A 19,969-nucleotide genomic window follows, 5' to 3' on the forward strand; every position below is an offset into this window, starting at 1 on the left:
ATACACCCAACTTATCGTGGGAAGCTTGTGGAAGGCTACCCGAAACATTTGACCCAAGTTAAACAATTTAAAGGCAATGCTACCAAATACTAGTTGAGTGTATGTAAACTTCTGATCCACTGGGAATGTGATGAAAGAAATAAATCATTCTCTACTATTATTCTGACATTTCACATTCTTAAAATAAAGTGGTGTGTAAAGCGTCTGTGTGTAGCTGGTGAGATGAGTCAGGCGCAGGACAGCAGATATGAGTAATGAAAGCAATTTACTCAATAATATCATAATACACGTTGTATAAATACAAGGCCACAAATACGGACCGCAATACAACAAACAATTACTCACAAACAAACATGGGGGAACAGAGGGTTAAATAATGAACAAGTAATTGGGGAATTGAAACCAGGTGTGAAAGACAAAGACAAAACAAATGGAAAATGAAAAGTGGATCGGCGATGGCTAGAAGGCCGGTGACGTCGACCGCCGAATGCCGCCCGAACAAGGAGAGGGACCGACTTCGGCGGAAGTCGTGAGATGGTGATCCTAACTGACCTAAGACAGGGAATTTTTACTATGATTAAAAGTCAGGAATTGTGAAAAACTGAGTTTAAATGTATTTGGCTAAGGTGTATGTAAACTTCTGACTTCAACTGTATACACTACCATTCAAACGTTTGGGGTCACTTAGAAATGTCCTTGTTTTTGAAAGAAGAGCAACATTTTTGTCCATTAAAATAACATCAAATTGATCAGAAATATAGTGTAGACATTGTTAATGTTGTAAATGACTATTGTAGCTGGAAACAGCACGTTTTTTTATGGACAATCTACATAGGTTTACAGAGGCCCATTATCAGCAACCATCACTCCTGTGTTCCAAGGGCATGTTGTGTTAGCTAATACAAGTTTAGCATTTTAAAAGGCTAATTGATCATTCGAAAACACTTTTGCAATTATGTTAGCACAGCTGAAAACTGTCGTTCTAATTAAAGAAGCAATAAAACGGGCATTCTTTAGACTAGTTGAGTATCTGGAGCATCAGCCTTTGTGGGTTCGATTACAAGCTCAAAATGGCCAGAAACAAAGACCTTTCGTCTGAAACTCGTCAGCCTGTTCTTGTTCTGAGAAATGAAGGCTATTCCATGTGAGAAATTGCCAAGAAACTGAAGATCTCTTACAACACTGTGAACAATATTAGCTCCACAATACTTTTGAGCTAATATTCTATAAGAGGAACAGGAGCTCAAGCAGTAGAACATTTGAGGTGCCGGTACTCAACTCCAGTGAGCTCCTGCCCAAGTTAAGCACTGCTTCTTATCCCTTGCACAAACAGCCTACAGCTGTGTCTGCCCTGAGCTCACTGGCGCTGGAAACTAAGGGCCCAGAATATTTTATACAATGTTGCAAGTTCGCTAGCACAAGCTTTGGGCCGGACCCAAGTTTATAGTTGCAGACGGGCCATGTGTAGCCAATGTGATTTATAGGATATGTATTTAGTACCAGTAACTTCAGGACAGTAATGGCAGAATTTACGAAAGCCAGTAGGAGTGGGAGGAGAATAGTTGGGTCAGGTCAACTTTATTTTCTTCTGGTTATCTAGATCTCTGGCACCCTCTTGAGGTATCAAACCGTAAGCTTAAAGCATCAGACAAACTCAATGCACATAGTTGATTTTATTAAAAGACATTTTTCTATATATGGAAAAATACACGTTAAAACATTTCCAGCAATTGATTGGTTGAAAGAACAGACGATTTACAATGAACCAGGATTTATTTATTTGGGGACAGCCCTAAAAATTATATGTGTTGTGCCCGCCATCGGGTGAGACACAACATGCATGAATACAGGGTGGGGTTCATGTTTTGGCTGATGAATGTACTAAAATGGGAATCAAATGGACATTTTGACTGTTAAATGATACCACAAAGATGGTTGGAGGTCCACACATCAGAGAATGTTTACTTGAATGGGAATATCTGTTTTAAAATATACCGTCAATCCTCCATAGGAAACCTATTGAAATCATAGAAATACAGATAATAGAATATACACATCTTTGTGGAAGTAACTAGAAAAAGTAAAAATGTCAATTCAATTTAAATGGCGTACCAGCTAAATTGCAGTGGCCTGAAGGGATAGGTTCAATTTCTATAATTGAAATGACACCCACCCTGTATTCAAAAGCATGTTGTGTTCCAATCGATGACGGGCACAACACAACACGTTTTTAGATCATTGATGCTAAAGTTTGAAAAACATAACTTTATTAAAAAAAACATTTATTTCAAGAAATTATTAAATAGGTTGACAATCCTGTTTGTAAGCATTTAGATTATATTAAACTCAACTGTTTATCTTTGCCAGTGATGAAGACATGGATGTTTCATAGTATGGTGGAGTATGCAAAATGGGTCAACTTTGAGCACCTCTATCTCATTCATATTTTGGCATTCAGGTCCACCTTGACTAAAAGAGCTGTGAGTTGGGGTTCAATGTCCGTCAGATAGACAAAATAAGTACTACACATAAATGTATATTCCAGAACATTCTAGCGTTGCACAAAACATGCCAAACATCAGCAACATAAAAACTAGAAATGGTACTGTGTGTGTGAAATACCCCAGACCTATTTTTCCCGAATTGTTGGAATGTATGATCAGTTTATTTATAAGCCCTCCCTGCTGTGTTGCCACTCTGCGTGACCCTGTCCCTGATAATGCCTTCAATCTGTCAATCATACCAGCCATCACTTGTGATAAAAAGGGTTCCAAGGAACTGATCCAAAAGCGAGAGGCAGGAAAGCGTGATGAAAGGCAGAGATAAGCTGACTGGAAGAGAAGCGAATCGATGATATAACAAAATGAGCACAATTCCAGCCTTAATGCTGCCATGATGACAGCACTCAAGGCAGGATTAGGGCAATTCCACGATAACGGAATTACGCTGAGACTCAGATTTTTCACTTTATAATATATGCCAAACAAAAAACATTGATTTCTAAGTTTAACAAACCATAGACACCTTGAGTTTGAAAAAATCTATTTTGGTTATTGAACTACAGTGAGTGGAGTGGACTTACACCCGATAACAGAATTATGGTAACAGGCATACATCAAGGGTCCCTGATCTGCACTACATCATCATTATGGATATGAATGTCATTTTCTTCATGGTGATGTATCCTGAATTGGTACACAAAGATAGAAATGCGCAATATCATTATTTGCACGTATGGGTATTATTCTATACACTGGCTAATATTCTAATGAACTTCACCCCAAAACAAGACCAAATTTTGTTGGTCCGGACCAGACCAAATCTGAACCAATCATCGACGTCTATGTTTCACAAGTCTGGACATCACAGTACAGTAAAGAAGAGTACAGTATAGTACATTATACTGTACTCTACTCTAGTGTGCTCTACTGTACTGAACTGTAATTTACTTTAATGTACTGTACTGAACTATACTCTACTCTACTTTTCTTTGCTCTACTGTACTCTAGTTGCTTCACTGTACTGTACCATGCTGTCCAAACTTGTGAAACACAGACAATGATTGGTTCAGATTTTGTCCAAGGCCGGTCCGAACTGGCCCAAAAATCAAAATCTGTGGATGTTGAAATCAAGGCCAGGGCGGACTGACCACATTTCAACTACATTCAACCTCCATGGACGTCCGGTGTTGGTCAGTGCTCAGTGTGTGCGGATGCTGGTTACAGTAAATGGAAAGAGAGGGGGCTAATGGGTATGTGTCAGTAAGAGCAGAGAGAGGTAACACTAACTGGAGAGAGATAGAAGAGAGAGCCAGAGAGAGAGAGAGGGAGGGGTTGTCCAGACTGTTTTCACACTCCCGCTTTGACCACTAGATGACAGAAAGAAAACAGTTATGAGCTGAACATAACAGTATGCCAGTAGAAGGGAGGACAGTAGCAGGTGACCCAACTGTGACTTGCGACTACTATGATTCCCCATTGTAGCCAATTCAATTGCAGTCATTCTGTTACTGATTTTTCTGTAATTCTGTTACCGATTTGGAACCTGGAACCAAAAAGGATTCTTATGGGGACGCGGAAGAACCCTTTTGGATTCTATACTGAACAAAAATATAAATGCAGCATGCAACAATTTCAATGATTTTACTGAGTTACAGTTCATATAAAGGAAATCAATCAATTTAAATAAATTCATTAGGCCCTAATCTATGGATTTAACATGACTGGGCAGGGGTGCAGCTATGGGTGCACCCACTGGGGAGCCGGGCCCAGCCAATCAGAATAATTTTTGATTACAGACAGAAATACTCCTCAGTTTCAACAGCTGTCCGGGTGGCTGGTCTCAGTCGATCCCGCAGGTGCAGAAGCCGGATGTGGAGGTCCTGGGCTGGTGTGGTTACACGTGGTCTGCGGTTATGAGGCTGGTTGGACGCACTGCCAAATTCTCTAAAACAACGTTGGAGATGGCTTATGGTAGAGAATTTAACATTCAATTCTCTGGCAGCAACTTTGGTAGACATTCCTGCAGTCAGCATGTCAATTGCACGCTCCCTCAAAACTTCAGACATCTGTGGCATTGGGTTGTGTGACAAAACTGCACATTTTAGAGTGGGTTTTTATTGTCCCCAGCACAAGGTGCACCGTTGTAATGATCATGCTGTTCAATCAGCTTCTTGATATGCCACACCTGTCAGGTAGTGGTAGTCCCGTGTGGCTCAGTTGGTAGAGCATGGTGTTTGCAATGCCAGGGTTGTGGGTTCGATTCCCACGGGGGACCAGTACGGAAGGAAGAAAATGTATGAAAATGTATGCACTCACTACTGTAAGTCGCTCTGGATAAGAGCGTCTGCTAAATGACTAAAATGTAAATGTAGGTAGATGGATTATCATGGAGAAATCACTAACAGGGATGTAAACAAATTGTGCACAAAATATGAGAGAAATAAGGTTTTTGTGCATATGGAACATTTCTGGGATCTTTTATTTTAGCTCATGACACATGGGTCCAACATTTTACATGTTGCGTTTATATTTAGGACAACACCTTTTTTTTTAAGAGTGTACCTTTACTTGTTACTTCTGTGAACTTTCAAAATCCTCCCTTATTAAAAAATATCTTAAAGATTGTCACGGATCCCTCTGGAACTTTCATTGCGCACACCTGGCCCCTATTCCCACTGATTGTACTTGTATATATGTGCCCTTTCTTCACCATGGTGCGGTCGATTATTGTTACAATGTCCGTTGGTGCGTGTGAGTACCTGTGCTGTGTGTTTTGGCTTTCGTGCTATTGTGGATTGCATAGATGATTACGGGTCTCGTCCCGTGTGTTAATCATTGTGCGCGTGTTATTTATTCGAGATACTCCTCGCTCTTTTGTTTGGGTTTCAACCATGTGTTTTTTTTACGTGTTTGTTTGGTCTTCGTCCCCGTGCCCTTACACGGCACGCCGTAATTTGGGGTATAACAAAAAAAACGATTACGCATTCCTGCGCCTGTCTCCCGAATCATTGTTACCAACGTGACAAAGATATGTGGGTCTTTGGTAATGGAATTACAAGGCACAAGGCAATGTTTCGTAAACTTACAGAAGGCAAATAATTTAGTGTTGATATTAGTTAGCAGTGGTCTTTACTTCAACATGATTGTGTTTTGATATATTTCTAATACAGTATCTCACAAAAGTGAGTACACCCCTCACATTTTTGTAAATATTTGAGTATATCTTTTCATGTGACAACACTGAAGAAATGACACTTTGCTACAATGTAAAGTAGTGAGTGTACAGCTTGTATAACAGTATAAATTTGCTGTCCCCTCAAAATAACACAACACACAGCCATTAATGTCTAAACCGCTGGCAACAAAAGTGAGTACACCCCTAAGTGAAAATCTCCAAATTGGGCCCAAAGTGTCAATATTTTGTGTGGCCACCATTTTCCAGCACTGCCTTAACCCTCTTGGGCATGGAGTTCACCAGAGCTTCACAGGTTGCCACTGGAGTCCTCTTCCACTCCTCCATGACGACATCACGGAGCTGGTGGAGCTGGTGGATGTTAGAGACCTTGCACTCCTCCACCTTCCGTTTGAGGATGCAGCATACAGCACTCTGCAAATAATCCCACCCCAGAGACTCAACAGCACTGACAATCAGAGAAGGGTGAGAGTCACAACATCCAGGGAACCAACTCATTCCAGGCCTACCGCTCAGCCAAGATTTAGGACCAAACATGTGGCATGACAGATTTTATACCGAGGCTGGAGGTTTGACTGCAAAACATTTTTAGCCTATGACGGATAGGTGCCTGCCTTACTGGTTTGGTATGGTATCTGTGTCTGTGTGCAAGTAGTATGTGTTACTGCAGTTATTTTTAGAGGGCTAAGTTAAGAATAACAGAAAATATAGCTTTTGAGTGTATTTTGCCTAAAGAGAGAATGGGATAATATGTGCATATTGAGCAATCAGGTACCCTAACAGAGCCGACTAGGTGAAAAATCTGTCGACGTACCCTTGAGCAAAGCACTTAACCTGTAATTGCTCCTGTAAGTCACTCTGGATAAGAGAATCTGCTAAATGACTAAAATGTTAAATATGCAATCAGTACAATTCCTGGTTAGTGGTTTCCTTCTTGTCCTGTGCCCCAGGTCCAATAAGTTGCTTGTTCTCCTGCTGCAGAGTGCAAACCAAGACCATGGCATTTTCCCGACGCAAACAGACACATCCTTCCCAGGTATGTGAACCCTTCTCACTTGGTGGTGATCTTTTGTCTTACAGGCAGCTGGCCAGGATGGAAACCTGTCCAGTTCACAGGTGTCCTGCACAATGCAGAGTGCAGATAATGAAGATATAGTACCTAACCTCTCCATATGGGATTGATAAGAGGGCCAAAGGAAGACAGGTGTCTGTCTGTATGATAACATGGGGCAGAGCTGCTTGTTGCTGCAATGTTCCAGGCCACTCCCTCATCCTGTTCAGATGTCAGAACAACACGACAACTCTACTCCTCATCTGAGCATAGGCCCAACTACTACAATTCACAAACGTGCCATTTCTATTGGCCCTATGGGGCCCTGAGGTATTCCCAGCATACATCCTCTTGATCACTTTTGGTCACAATTATATAACACTTGCATGTCATTCTAAACCGGGCCAGTGAAGCTCAACACATTCGTTCCCAGGTTTGCATGTCCTTGTTGGACTGTGGAGCGGGTTGTTAGGGAGGCACACGGCACAGAAGCTGCTCTCCTATTGGCCTCGAGGCATCTCCCCCGGGCCTGGTTCTGTACATTCTATGGAAATGAGAGAGGCAGGAGAGCATGACAAAGGCATCCCAACTGGACAGCTCTGGAGAAAAGTGATATCCCAGCAGAAAAAAAAGACTTGTCGTTTCTGAATTGTCATGAAGTGCATGTGAAAAAGAGATGGCAGAAAGGAGAGAGGGACTGATGGAAGGAAAGAGAGTGGGAGGGAGGGTAGAGGAAGAAGGGCTCTGTTGAACCCCAGGACATCTGTTTCCTGAGATGGGATGTCAGGTGATATATTACTCATGTTTGGTAACACTTTATTTGGATAGTCCATCTGTAGATGCTCTGCAGACTATCAGTAACATTTCAACTTACTATCTACCAACCCTAACCATAGCTCTAACCATGACCTAACCCTTATCCTAACCCTAAACGTAAGCCTTACCCTAACTATTTTTAACCTAAGCCTAACTGTAACCTTAGCAAGCAGTTGCTTATCAACAGATTGTTTGCTGAAAGTACGACCATCTGTAGAGAAACTACAGATGGAAAATCCAGACCATCCAAATAAAGTGTGACCCTCATGTTTTCCCAACACTTAATCAAAACTACGGACATTCTATCTATCGTTAAAAAGAAGGTGTGCTGCTCAAAGCAACTTTAGGCTAGAAACATGGCGAAATCAGAAAGAGCCATATTGTGCAAGTAATTACTGTAATCAAAACAAGCACCACGAGGCAATTGTGAACAGCTGACAAATGCTCAACTCAAGCTGTTAATTTGAGTCTCCAGGGATGATTAGGTCACAGGAAGTACTGAGCTGCCACCAGGAAGTAGGCATGCTTTGCTTTGTTTGCTTGCATCAGTCGTGAATCGTGATGGGAAATTGGTTAAGTAATAGTTGTTTTTTTCCTTCCTTTCATCTCAAGCCCTAGAACCCATGAAAGACAGATGGCCAAATACCCAACACACAGGACCATTAGATTGGACAGATTTCCATCTGATGAGGTTTTCAATTTTGAAAAACAATCACAGACAGAGGGAAGCCATGGGCTACTTCTTTTCCGATATGGAATATCAGAGAGTATTGTGGAGCTGTCCTTTGGCAAATGGAATTTCCTATTTCAAATGGAACTGTGTCCTTCAGTGCTAAATCTGGACAGCTTATAAAAGTGACATGATTTACCCCTGGGATTTATGGGATATTCAATGAGCCGTTCAACGCAGTGTGACTTACATGCTCCCATGTCCCTTTCTTTTCCCAACATTGCTTTAATAGGAGCTACTCAATTCATCTATTTCAACCAATTATTTGTGCAGACAGTCACAGAGCAAACCATTTACTGTAATAATAGGTTGTGAATTAAATACAGTGCCTTCAAAAAGTATTCATATTACTTATTCCACATTTTGTTGTGTTACAGCCTGAATTCAAAATGGATTCAATGTTTTTTTTCTCTCACCCATCTACACACAATAACCCAGAATGACAAAGTGAAAACATGTTTTTACACATTTTTTGCAAATGTATAGAAAATAAAATAGAGATTATTTTCTGCCCATTATTCTTTTCAAAATTCTTCAAGCTCTGTCAAATTGGTTGTTGATCAGGTCTTTCAGGTCTTATTAGTATTACTTACTTTAGTGCCTTGTTGCAAACAGGATGCATGTGTTGGAATATTTGTTATTCTGTACTGACTTTCTTCTTTTCCCTCTGTCAATTAGGTTAGTATTGTGGAGTAACTACAATGTTGTTGATCCATCCTCAGTTTTTATCCTATCACAGCCATTAAACACTAACTGTTTTAAAGTCACCATTGGCCTCATGGTGAAATCCCTGAGCGGTTTCTTTCCTCTCCAGCAACTGAGTTAGGAAGGATGCCTGTATCTTTGTAGTGACTGGGAGTATTGACACACCACCCAAAGTGTAATTAATAACTTCACCACGCTCAAAGGAATATTCAATGTCTGTTTATTTTTTATTTTTTTACCCATCTACCAATAGGTGCCCTTCTTTGCGAGGCATTGGAAAACCTCCCTGGTCTTTGTGGTTGAATCTGTGTTTGACTGGGGGACCTTTCAGATAATTGTATGTGTGGGGTACAGAGATGAGAGAGTAATTTAAAAATCATGTTAAACACTTGTGTTGAACACAGTAAGTTCATGCAACTTATTATGTGACTTGTTAAGCACATTTTTACTCCTGAACCTATTTAGATTTACCATAACAAAGGGGCTGAATACTATTGACTCAAGAGATTTCAGCTTTTCATTTTTTATTAATTTGGAAAAATTTGGAAAAACAATTCCACTGACATTATGGGGTAAATTCAGGCTATAACACAACAAAATCTGGAAAAAGTCAAGGGGTGTCAATACTTTCTGAAGGCACTGTAGATGTTCAAGGCCGGGTGTTAGGAAACGAGACACTAGAATGCTGCAATCAATCTAAAGATACTTTATACATGTTTTCATTATATCCTGTTTAAAGAGTATATATCAGTCTTGACATTCATTTTGGATTCCATTCACATGATAGGAAGCTAATACTTAAAAGGCCAGAAGGTAAGTCCGTAATCTTAAACTGGGTCATGGGTGTGAGTTACACTCAGATAGGCGTTTACAAACACAGGGGGTCAGTCTCTAGACGCTACATTTCTCCTCCTCTAATGTTTTCCCGTCTCCCATTTCTTGCAACTCGACTGGTTCTTATTATGTGCCTTGGTATGCAGGTTTCACTTTCAAACATTTGAGCGAGATATGGGCTCCCTGGGGGAATCGGGCTTTCAGCTTGACCCCCCCCCCAGCCTTTGGAATGCACTCCCGGACCACCTGAAGGCACCACAGACTTTGGGCTACTTTAAAATGAGCCTAAAGACCTTTCTCTTTAGGAAGGCTTTCTGTTGATAGATGTACTCTTTGGTGTCTGCGCCACATGTAGTGTCAGCTGGGATCTTTGTGTCAGTTGCCCTGTCTAGTTGTGTCCATTTTCTTTCTTCTATTTTTCTTTTCTTTTTCTTTTATTTTATGCACTTTGAGATTATTCTGTATAATGAAAAGCTGTTTACAGATGTAATAAATCATGAATTGTTATTATCATCTGTGGGGAATGATGGAAAATGTGAACTCAAAGACGATGGCCTTTTGTGTGTCCCTGCATTGCATGCCTCAAAACCCCAAAAGACCATGATGAGATAAAACTGTAGCAGTGATGTTAGAGAGGGGTAAAGCTAGAGATATTTGTTCATTAGGTTCGGTTTCTGTTCGATTTTAAATAAAAGAAAATCACGGTTTCCGATTTTGGTTCGACTTGTTTTTAAAAACATTAAATGCACTATGCACTACGCAAGTCCCATGTGTCACGACTTCCGCCGAAGTAGGTCCCTCTCCTTGTTCAGGCGGCGTTCGGCGGTTGACGGGGTGCCAGAGGATATAGTGTCTGATCGGGGTCCCCAGTTCACTTCAATGGTCTGGAGGGCGTTCATGGAACGTCTGGGGGTCTCGATCAACCTTACCTCGGGTTTTCACCATGAGAGTAATGGGCAGGTGGAGAGAGTGAACCAGGATGTGGGCAGGTTTCTGCTGTCTTATTGTCAGGACCGGCCGGGGGAGTGGACGGCGTTCGTGCCCTGGGCCTGAGATGGCTCAGAACTCGCTCCGCCACTCCTCCACTAACCTCTTGCCCTTCCAGTGCGTACTGGGGTACAAGCCGGTTCTGGCGCCTTGGCATCAGAGTCAGACCGAGGCTCCTGCGGTGGATGACTGGTTCAGGCGCGCGGAGGAGGGGTACGGTCCGGACTGGGAGGGGTACGGTCCGAAGGAGAGATGCTGGGTCCCGGTGGAGGACATTTTGGACCCTTCTATGCTGCGGGAGTTCCACCGTCTTCGTCCGGATCGCCCTGCACCTCGCCCTCCGGGTCGTCCCCGAGGCCGGTGTCGGTGCGCTGCTGGAGCCGCGTGTCAAGGGGGGGTACTGTCACGACTTCCGCCGAAGTCGGTCCCTCTCCTTGTTCGAGCGGCGTTCGGCGTGTTTGTGTGAGTGTGAGTGTCTGTGTGTGTGTGTCTGTGTGTGTGTGTGTGTGTGTGTGTGAGAGAGAGAAAGAGAGAGAAGGCGAGAGATACAGAGATAGAGAAAGAGACCTTGTATAACCCCTTTCTCTATCCAGAGCTTGTCAAATTCTATCTGCCAGTGTGTGGGGTGAACGGAGCTTCTAACAGAAGGAGGGCAGGAAGCACTCCACTCCTCCTACAACTGAAAGGCACCACGGCAGACCCTCTTATCTAAGGCAATAAGGTAGACCCTCTCCTCTAAGGCAGTATGGCAGGTAGGTCGGTACCTCAGCTTTCAATAAACCCTTCCTCCCAGGGACGGTGACGTAGGGCTTTTAAATTAAACCCAGAGTACTACAGCTACCAGAAGTGGTTTCTGGGCCGAACTTTCAATGTTAAGATGGTGGCTAAGTGTTTTGAGCTGTATCAAATTAACATTACAATACAGTACAATAGGCTAAATCATAAATAGACTTAAATCAAACCATTCTAATACCATACAGCCATATGCACATTTCTAAATTGCCTATTTAAATGCACAGTGGGTTGCAAACCTTCTGACATACAGTAGGCTTGCGCCCATCTCGGAACTGAACTTATTTCCTAGAATCCTTTCTATATGCCCATTTTCAAACTTTGTTGAAAAAATGATTACTTTTTCAACAAAGTTATGCCTGTTAAGCCGTGTGTAGGCAAAAAAAGATACAATACTAGAGAAGAACTTAATGAAGCCTAGTTAACGCACAACATTTCATTTCAGATTAAAAAGGACTGTTTTCGCCCCCGGGCTCTCGATGTGCTGTCTCTGCATATTGTTATGGCTTCCGGCAGCAGACAATACAAGATCAGCTCCCCCCATCTGTCTCCTGACTCATAACTGACACTAATTTGTAGCTTTGGAGGTATTATCAGTCAGCTAAGCCACAATATTTCTATATGGTTGATTATATATCCAAAAATAGAGAGAAAACTAATGACAGGTTGTTTGGCTGGGTAATTATGTTGTGTGGCAGCATCTGTTTGACAGTTGTTTATGAGGTCTAAAGGCTTAAGTCACAGGCGAGTGACGCGACTGACTGCCTGGCAGGCACCGTTTTAAGCTGATGAAATGCCTTTCCCATTTTCTCGGAAGTACGGTGTGAGTGGGTCCTCCCAGTCAAGCTGTCAATGCCTGGGCCAGCAGCCTCATGGAAGGCAAAGGTAAGCATTTTCTCAAGCCACTTGTGTGCTTGTTCAAGTTGAATCCTTCTGGATGAGAGAGTGGACAAGAGTCTCCCACCCACTACGTCAAGTAAAGGGTCTATGAGTACACTAATGAGAGGCTGGTTAACCAGGCATTTCATAAGACTCTAGCCTACTTCACCAGTCATTTACTTAACGTCCTTGTTGGTGTGGTGAATTTTAAGACAACTAAATAATGAATAGTTTTACTGTAGAACTAATTCATTGTTGTTATTGTTGTTTTAGATTGATCTATTATCCACTGACATTGTATGACTTAGGGATGAACCGGTTACCGGTTTCACGATAAACCTCTGTAAAATTCCCGACGATTAGAATTACCATTTCAAAATTGAATTATCATTAACGATTACCGCGGTTTGAAAAACACGGTAAATAGTGTCCAGCATCAACCAAAGTTAGCAACTGTCTGACGCAGGCGCAGCATGCAACGTGGGTTTTGTTTTGTGTGAAAACATGGCGGAAGGCAGTGACAGCGCTCAGGAGATTTTTCAGCCTTCTAAGAGGACCAAATCTGAAGTGTGGTCATATTTTGGGTTTTACAAGAGTGCTGAGGGAAACTTAATCGAAGACAGTCACCCTGTCTACAGAACAGGCAACAACAACAAAAAAAATGCTGCGAAAGGGGGCAACATTTAAAATCTCTTGAGTCACCTTCGTGACCACCACCCACTACTTCATAGCGAATGCAAGGTAAGTTAACTTTCAACTCAATGCATGATGTGGGGACTTCGGAATGGGGGAAAATGTCATGGTTTGTCTGTCTAACTTGCTAATTGCTTGCCAATAATGTAAACTGAAGCTTTCAGTGTTACCTACTGTTGTAAAAACACTACACGTTGTTCTGCTGCTGTATGGGTCGTGTGTCTGCAGACTCTATTCATCCATTGCACATGATAACACGTTATGTAGTTTAGTCACCCAGCCAACACATTCTGTTCATTTAATATCAGTCAGACGTCAACTTGGTTGTAAAAGTGTTCCAACAGGAGAAACACTATAGACTCCTATACAAGACTCCTGTATTTATGTCAATTGTTGGGCTCATTGCAATTATTATCACTGTCTTCTTAAGACTAATTTATATTTATGTAAATTGTGCATGGGGTCATTGCATATACTCAAATTCAACACAGAAGATGGAGTGTGTGTGTGTGTGTGTGTGTGTGTAAGTGAATAATAATAATAATAATAATACATTTGCTATTCCCTTGTTTACAGAGTGGGCGTGCAGCAGACAAACCCAGTGATGTTACTGGTCCCTCCTCATCTACAGTTGTGACAGACACTCCAGCAAGCATTTAAAAAGGCAGGCTGCTTATGCACCCACATCAAAAAAATTATCAAGACCTCACTGCAGCCCTTTTATATTACATTGCAAAGGACATGATGGCATTTCAAATTGTTGAGAGGCCTGGCTTTCTGCGGCTGATGAAGGTTGCTGTGCCTCACTACAATTTGATTTGATTTGCTTACTTAAGGTTGTGTTCATTTAAACCTGCACTAGGGAAACGTTTACCTCTCATGGCCACATGGTTCCATCTTTAATGTTATTATTTTAATGTTTATGCACACAAAGTGCATAGTGCTGCTAATTTTATTTGTTTGTTGGTTTTCAATATAAAACTTGGTGAAATGATTTCAGTGTGTGTATCAATACTTTTTGAAAATTTCCAGCACATTTTAACAATACTGCGATAATACTGATAACCGTGATCATTTTGGTCACTATAATCATGATATGAAATGTTCATACCGTTTCATCTCTAAATTGGGACTAAATTAACATTTATAATTACGGTATTGCATCAGTAGAGATTAGTCTAGAACAAAGGCTGATTATAATGAGATCTATCAAATAGTTTTATATCGCTGACAGCTTGGAAATTGGACTATAACCCTGTGAAAATTACCCTGAGAATGTGGGTATGAGAAGCTAAAAATATGGGAAACAGACTGAGTGGAAAACATTACCACACTGAAATATTTAAAGATACACTCAGAGCATGAAGTTCTGGGGACATACTCAGTGTGTATATCATGCTACATTAAAGTTATTGCTTCCCCCTCTGTCATGTCAAGTGAGGATAGAGAGAGAGGGGACGAGAGGAAGTTGTGTTGCACTAAAGTTTCCTTAGGGTGCCACACAGGACTTGTCTATTACTGTCTGTTGATGTCGGTAATCGCTGCTCCTCCCCTGAAAACTCACAGTAGTCTGTGACTCTATGCAGAGTGATGAGATCAACCTCCACTCTACCACACTGAATACCTGTTGTCAACAGACACATCACACCCTGCAGCTCACACATAACAAGACCAACACAAACACTTTAGACCTAAGCGAAAAAAATGAATAAGAAAAAATATACATTTGTGTGTTTGTGTGTGCCCCTACCTGCAGTGCACTGTTGAGGAAGCAGCTGTTCTGGCCCGGCTCGTTGCTGAGTCCTTTACTGGGGGCGATGGACGTCATGGTGCGTGGGGTAAAGATCCCCTGCAGCCCGCCGCTTCCAGACGCAAAGTAGTTCCTCTTCCAAGACATGGTCTTGGCTGTGAGTCACCTCTCCCCCGGGATCAACACTCAACAGTCCGCCCCCGTGACAAAACACACAGGGCCATCTTTGCAGAGTGGCAGAAAAAAACCCGGAGTCAAAACCAGTGGGTGTGTAAAAAGGGGCAGTTTTCAAATGGTCTGTTTTGTCTGATGGAGTCCAGAGACTCTAATGTCCCTATTGTAATATCAGGCAGGTTGTGTCCAGTCTTCAACACCCCTCCTCTGCCTTTCACACTCCCTGACGTTTGACAATAGGGAGCCTTGGTGACCGTAGTTGTTGTTTCTGCTGCAGGTGTGTCGACCTTCACTGGTGTGTCCTGCACAGCCAAGTACAGCTGAGTCCTAGCTCCTCAACGACAGAAGCTCTCTACAGATGGGGGAGAGAAGTGAAAGGTCAGCGGTCAGTTTATCTTCCCTCCCGCTCTCCTGAATGTCTGAATGGAGCGGAGCTTCCCAGTTCTGCAGAAAATCTGAAGGGGGACAAGAAAAGAGAAGTTTATGAGTGGGCTCCTCCCGTCGCCTTTTCCAACCACCTCCCCTCACTGGCTTTATCACCCTCCTGCACTAAAGTCACAATATAATGAGATACAGTCAGGCCCAAAATTATTGGCACCCTTGATAAAGATGAGCAAAAAATACTCTATAAAACAAATAATACAAATACTGAGCTATATTGTATGCAAACATTTTTTTATTTTATTATATTAATACAATTGCTCAGAGATGTTTAACAAGTAATAAAAAGTAAATTAAAAAACGGGTCAAAATGATTGGCATCCCTGTTTTTAATACTCTAGCACCCCCCCTTGCGAGGATAACGACACAGAGCCTTTTTCTCAAATGTTTTATGAGATTGGAGAACACATTGGGAAGAACAGAATCTTTCCAGATCCTTTATCTTTCGTCTGCGCTCATGGACTGCCCTTTTCAATTCAACCACAGGTTTTCAATGGGGTTCAAGTCCAGAGACTGAGATGGCCATTGCAAAGTGTAGATTTTGTGGTCAACTACCAATTTCATTGTGGATTTTGATGTGTACTTGGGGTTATTGTCTTGCTGGAAGATCCACTTGCGGCCAGGTTTCAGCTTCCTGGCAAAGGCAACCAGGTTTTTGGCTAATATGTCCTGCTACTTAGTAAAACTCATGATGCTGATGACCTTAACAAGGGCCCCTGGACCAGTGGAAGTAAAATAGCCCCATAACATCAAAGATCCACCACCATATTTTACAGTAGGTATGAGGTATCTGTTTTTCGACACCAAACCCACCACTTACGTTGTATCACTTGTTAAACAATGTCTTTATATGTGCAATTATATTAGTAGAAAATAATATAAATTGACTTTTTTTTTGCATACAATATAGCTCAGTGTTTGTATTATTTATTTCATACAGTATGCTCATCTTTATCAATTTTGGACCTGATTGTATATTTACGATCAAGTCCCTCTCTCCAAGTCAGAGACCCATTTTTCCTCCAGTGCTGTCCTTGCCCTACCTCTGTATTCACCCCCTCAATGTCCACACGCAGTATGCAGATGTCTCCACTGTCACCATGGTGGAAGGGTAGTAGATTTCCTGACAGTCATCCCATTTGCGGAGAGTAAAAGTGGGAGAATAGGAACACCTCAGTCGAAGCCCACCTCCCACTGGGGATCCACACGCTGTCTGCACAGGTGCCTGGGACACCAATCCCCTTTTCACTCCAGCACACACACACACATGGCTAATGCCTTGCGGAGACGTGGTAGTGTGACGTCAATCTGCACTCTAATCAGACTTCCACAGACAGGCTAAAGACAGCTGTGCGCCGTCTGCACGGTGGACGGCCACAAGCGTGATGGTGAGGATGAGGAGGACAACGTAGAGAGAGTGGTAATTCCACAGTGGTTGCAACAAAACCTTGCTATCATTGTCATACAGGTGAATATGATACATCTCAGCTGTCCTTGATGAGGTGGAAGGCAAGTTAGGGGACTTTACATTAGGCGATCTTATTCAGCCATTCATTCAAATGCAATCAAACACTTCAGTAACACTGTATGAAAACACCCACACTCTGAGCAGCCACATAAAAGGTGATGATAATATAGGATTTTAGCACGCTGCATAAGATATTGCTGTTATGAAACCCTAATGCCTATGGTAACATTTATGATACTATGCAACATTTATGAGGTTTGGTGGCTGAAATTCTGAGCTCTTGGTGGTTTTTACAGATATAGGATCTTCATTTCATCACCCTGTTGTTGCAGAATATGTCCGGCACAGCAGGAAACACAAACTAGTAGTGTATTCCAGGTTAAAAAGTCTTCTAAAGTTTGTAATTTCCACTTTAAAATGTCTGACTTGATTTGCCAAAAAATGGACCAACCCCTACAAAAATCTACATGAATTATAATCCACAAAATAATTAACATTTCCTGTTACTGCAGGATTATTGTCCTGCTGTGAGAAACTGGTCAAATTAACATCCTGTAACTGTAATTAGGCTCTTTCTCACAAGTCCTTCCATATCCACCATCATCACAATGTGATTTTAATGCTCCGACTTGAGGGCAGAGCATTGAGTGAGATAAAAGGGATAGGGAGAAAGGAGTGAGAGAGCAATGAAAGAGGTAATAAGGCTGAGGTACAGAGGAGGAGTGCAAGAGTCAGTACATTCCTTTCCAATCACTTTTTCTGAGCAGAGAGCTATTGTTTGCTGCTGTGATGAACCGAGTCTCCTCTTCCGCTCCTCTTCCTCTCTTCTCTCTTCCGGGTGTGTTTACCCAACACTCAATCACAGACTGACCTGTACTCATGATGTCACCAGACCACAGTCTGTCTGTGTTTGCTCTTTACAGCCCGGACCCGAGGCACTGACTGGCAGGATCAACCAACCTGTGGTGTACAGTGTACAGACTATCTGACTCTCACAGACAAAGTTTAGAGTTTTGTGTTTACAGACACCAAAAGAAAAACATCAATGTTCACGAATGAGTCATTCATAAACCATTACTGTTAAATGTGGGAGGAAACGTCCGCCTTCCACACACTTAATGAATATGCTTTTCCGACACCAAAAAAATGTTGACTGTGTCAGCAAGTAAAGACAAAATCGCCATTGCTTATTCAAAAGGATAGACTTGGTGATCTTAAGGAAGTGCTGAGAGCAAGACTAAGGCATGCGTCTGTGTCTCACAGGAGCTTGGTGGCACCTTAATTACGGATGGGTTTGTGGTAATGGCTGGAGCGGAATCAGTGGAATGGTATCAAATACATCAAACACATGGTTTCCAAGTGTTTGATGCCATTCCCTTTACTCTGTTCCAGCCATTATTATGGTGTGTGTCTACTCTGCACACCCATGTCTGCGTAAGAAGTGCTTGTTTACTACAAGGAGGAGGATCAACAGCCCATACACCCCTCCTGTCCTCTCTATCCCACAAGCCAAGTAAACGCTGCTGAAAGAGTCCAAAACAGTTCCTCTGCCAGACAAAAACAACACTTTCAGCGCTTGTGGTGGGAGTAAGTGAAGGCTAGAGCTGAAGGTCAGAGACACACACTCCCACTCTGGGACTGGCTGGCTGGGCTGAGGGCTTGTGTAGGCGTTTCCCATAGGTGGACGGTTGTGCAGCAGCCTAATCAGCAGCGCAGGGAGGAGAGGGTTCAAAGGGAGGCTTAGCCATTTCCTGTAATGAGGTGGCTTGTTATCACCAATGCTGGGTGCGTGCGGTGTGTAGGACGGCTGGGGGTGCTCTCATAGGTGGAGTGTTGTGTTGTTATCGTCCCAGCTGGGTGTTCCCCACCAAGGGAGAGGTTAAGGGGGTTCGTAGCATGTTATACAGCTAACTACCGTTTTGTCTGCGGGGTGGGCGAGAGAGTTCAGTTAAGAGGCAGGTCATGCGGGTGGATTAGCCTGATCAGACAATGCGTAGGATTAGTCTGTCCCGTTGTTCAGGGATCTGTCTGGTCCTGGGAGGGAAGAAGACCTGACTAGCCTAGGCGCTACGCTGACATGAAGCCCATATTAGCTTCACCACAGACACATATGTCTGCTGGGCTGTAGGAGGCTCCCTCAGCATGGCCAATGGCCACTGTGCATTTGCAGTGGTAAACAATACCGCATGGCCAGGGACAGCCCCAGGGAGCCAGTAAACATGCAGCTAGTCTCAGATACTCATGGAATAAGATCAGTTTCCCTCCATGCTGCCCTGCACATGAGCTCATTACAGACCGCTCAGATAAAATGTTCTCAAAAAGCCATCATTGTCACAGAAGTGACAACAAGAGCTAAATGATTCCTAACCAGTAGGCTAATTGGGACACTACATTGGGATATGTAGTGTACATTGTGAAACTACACTGCAAGCATAGCCCTAGCAGTCCATAGGTGTGATTCCTCATGAAACCAGGGGGGGAAAAATAACATTATTTGGGGGATTTTCACAACATTTAACCCATAGAATGGTCCTTCGGATAAAGGATTGTTGACAGATATTTGACATTTGTAGGTACTGAATACAAATATAAAAGCAGCATCTAAAGTGTTGGTCCAATGTTTCATGAGCTGAAATATCCCAGAAATGTCCCAAACGCACAAAAAGCTTATTTCTCTAAAATGTTGTGCACAAATTTGTTTCCATCCCTGTTAGTGAACATTTCTCCTTTGCCAAGATAATCCGTTCACCTGACAGGTGTGGCATATCAAGAAGCTGATTAAACAGCATGATCATTACACAGGTGCACCTTGTGCTGGGACAATAAAAGGCCACTCTAAAATGTGCCGTTTTGTCACACAACCCAATGCCACAGATGTCTCAAGTTGAGGGAGCGTGCAATTGGCATGCTGACTGCAGGAATGTCTACCAGAGCTGCTGAAAGACAATTTAATGT

The 19,969-nt window shown here is 42.5% G+C and overlaps 1 protein-coding gene and 2 long non-coding RNA genes across 7 annotated transcripts in view; 2 read left to right on the top strand and 1 right to left on the bottom strand.

Moving 5' to 3' along the window:
* usp54a (ubiquitin specific peptidase 54a) overlaps positions 1-15,078 on the bottom strand; it is a 61,868-nt gene extending 46,790 nt beyond the window's left edge. For all 4 annotated transcript variants that reach the window (XM_029698222.1, XM_029698220.1, XM_029698225.1 and 1 more), the window contains exon 1: positions 14,932-15,078. In XM_029698222.1, coding sequence (XP_029554082.1) covers positions 14,932-15,078 — 147 coding nt within the window. The remainder of the gene's footprint in view (positions 1-14,931) is intronic.
* On the top strand, positions 12,300-15,726 carry LOC115153137 (uncharacterized). 2 transcript variants are annotated; one of them, XR_003867647.1, is made up of 3 exons: positions 12,300-12,494; positions 14,938-15,198; positions 15,383-15,726. It is a non-coding gene; the product is annotated as an uncharacterized LOC115153137 (long non-coding RNA). The 2 variants fall into 2 exon arrangements; XR_003867646.1 differs by having other exon boundaries at positions 14,938-15,726.
* Positions 12,937-14,479, top strand: LOC115153136 (uncharacterized). The gene is made up of 2 exons (XR_003867645.1): positions 12,937-13,229; positions 13,758-14,479. It is a non-coding gene; the product is annotated as an uncharacterized LOC115153136 (long non-coding RNA).
* Positions 15,727-19,969: the final 4,243 nt, after the last annotated feature.

This window comes from Salmo trutta, chromosome 18 (genome assembly GCF_901001165.1).
Source record: "Salmo trutta chromosome 18, fSalTru1.1, whole genome shotgun sequence".
NCBI classification, from domain to species: Eukaryota; Metazoa; Chordata; class Actinopteri; order Salmoniformes; family Salmonidae; genus Salmo; species Salmo trutta.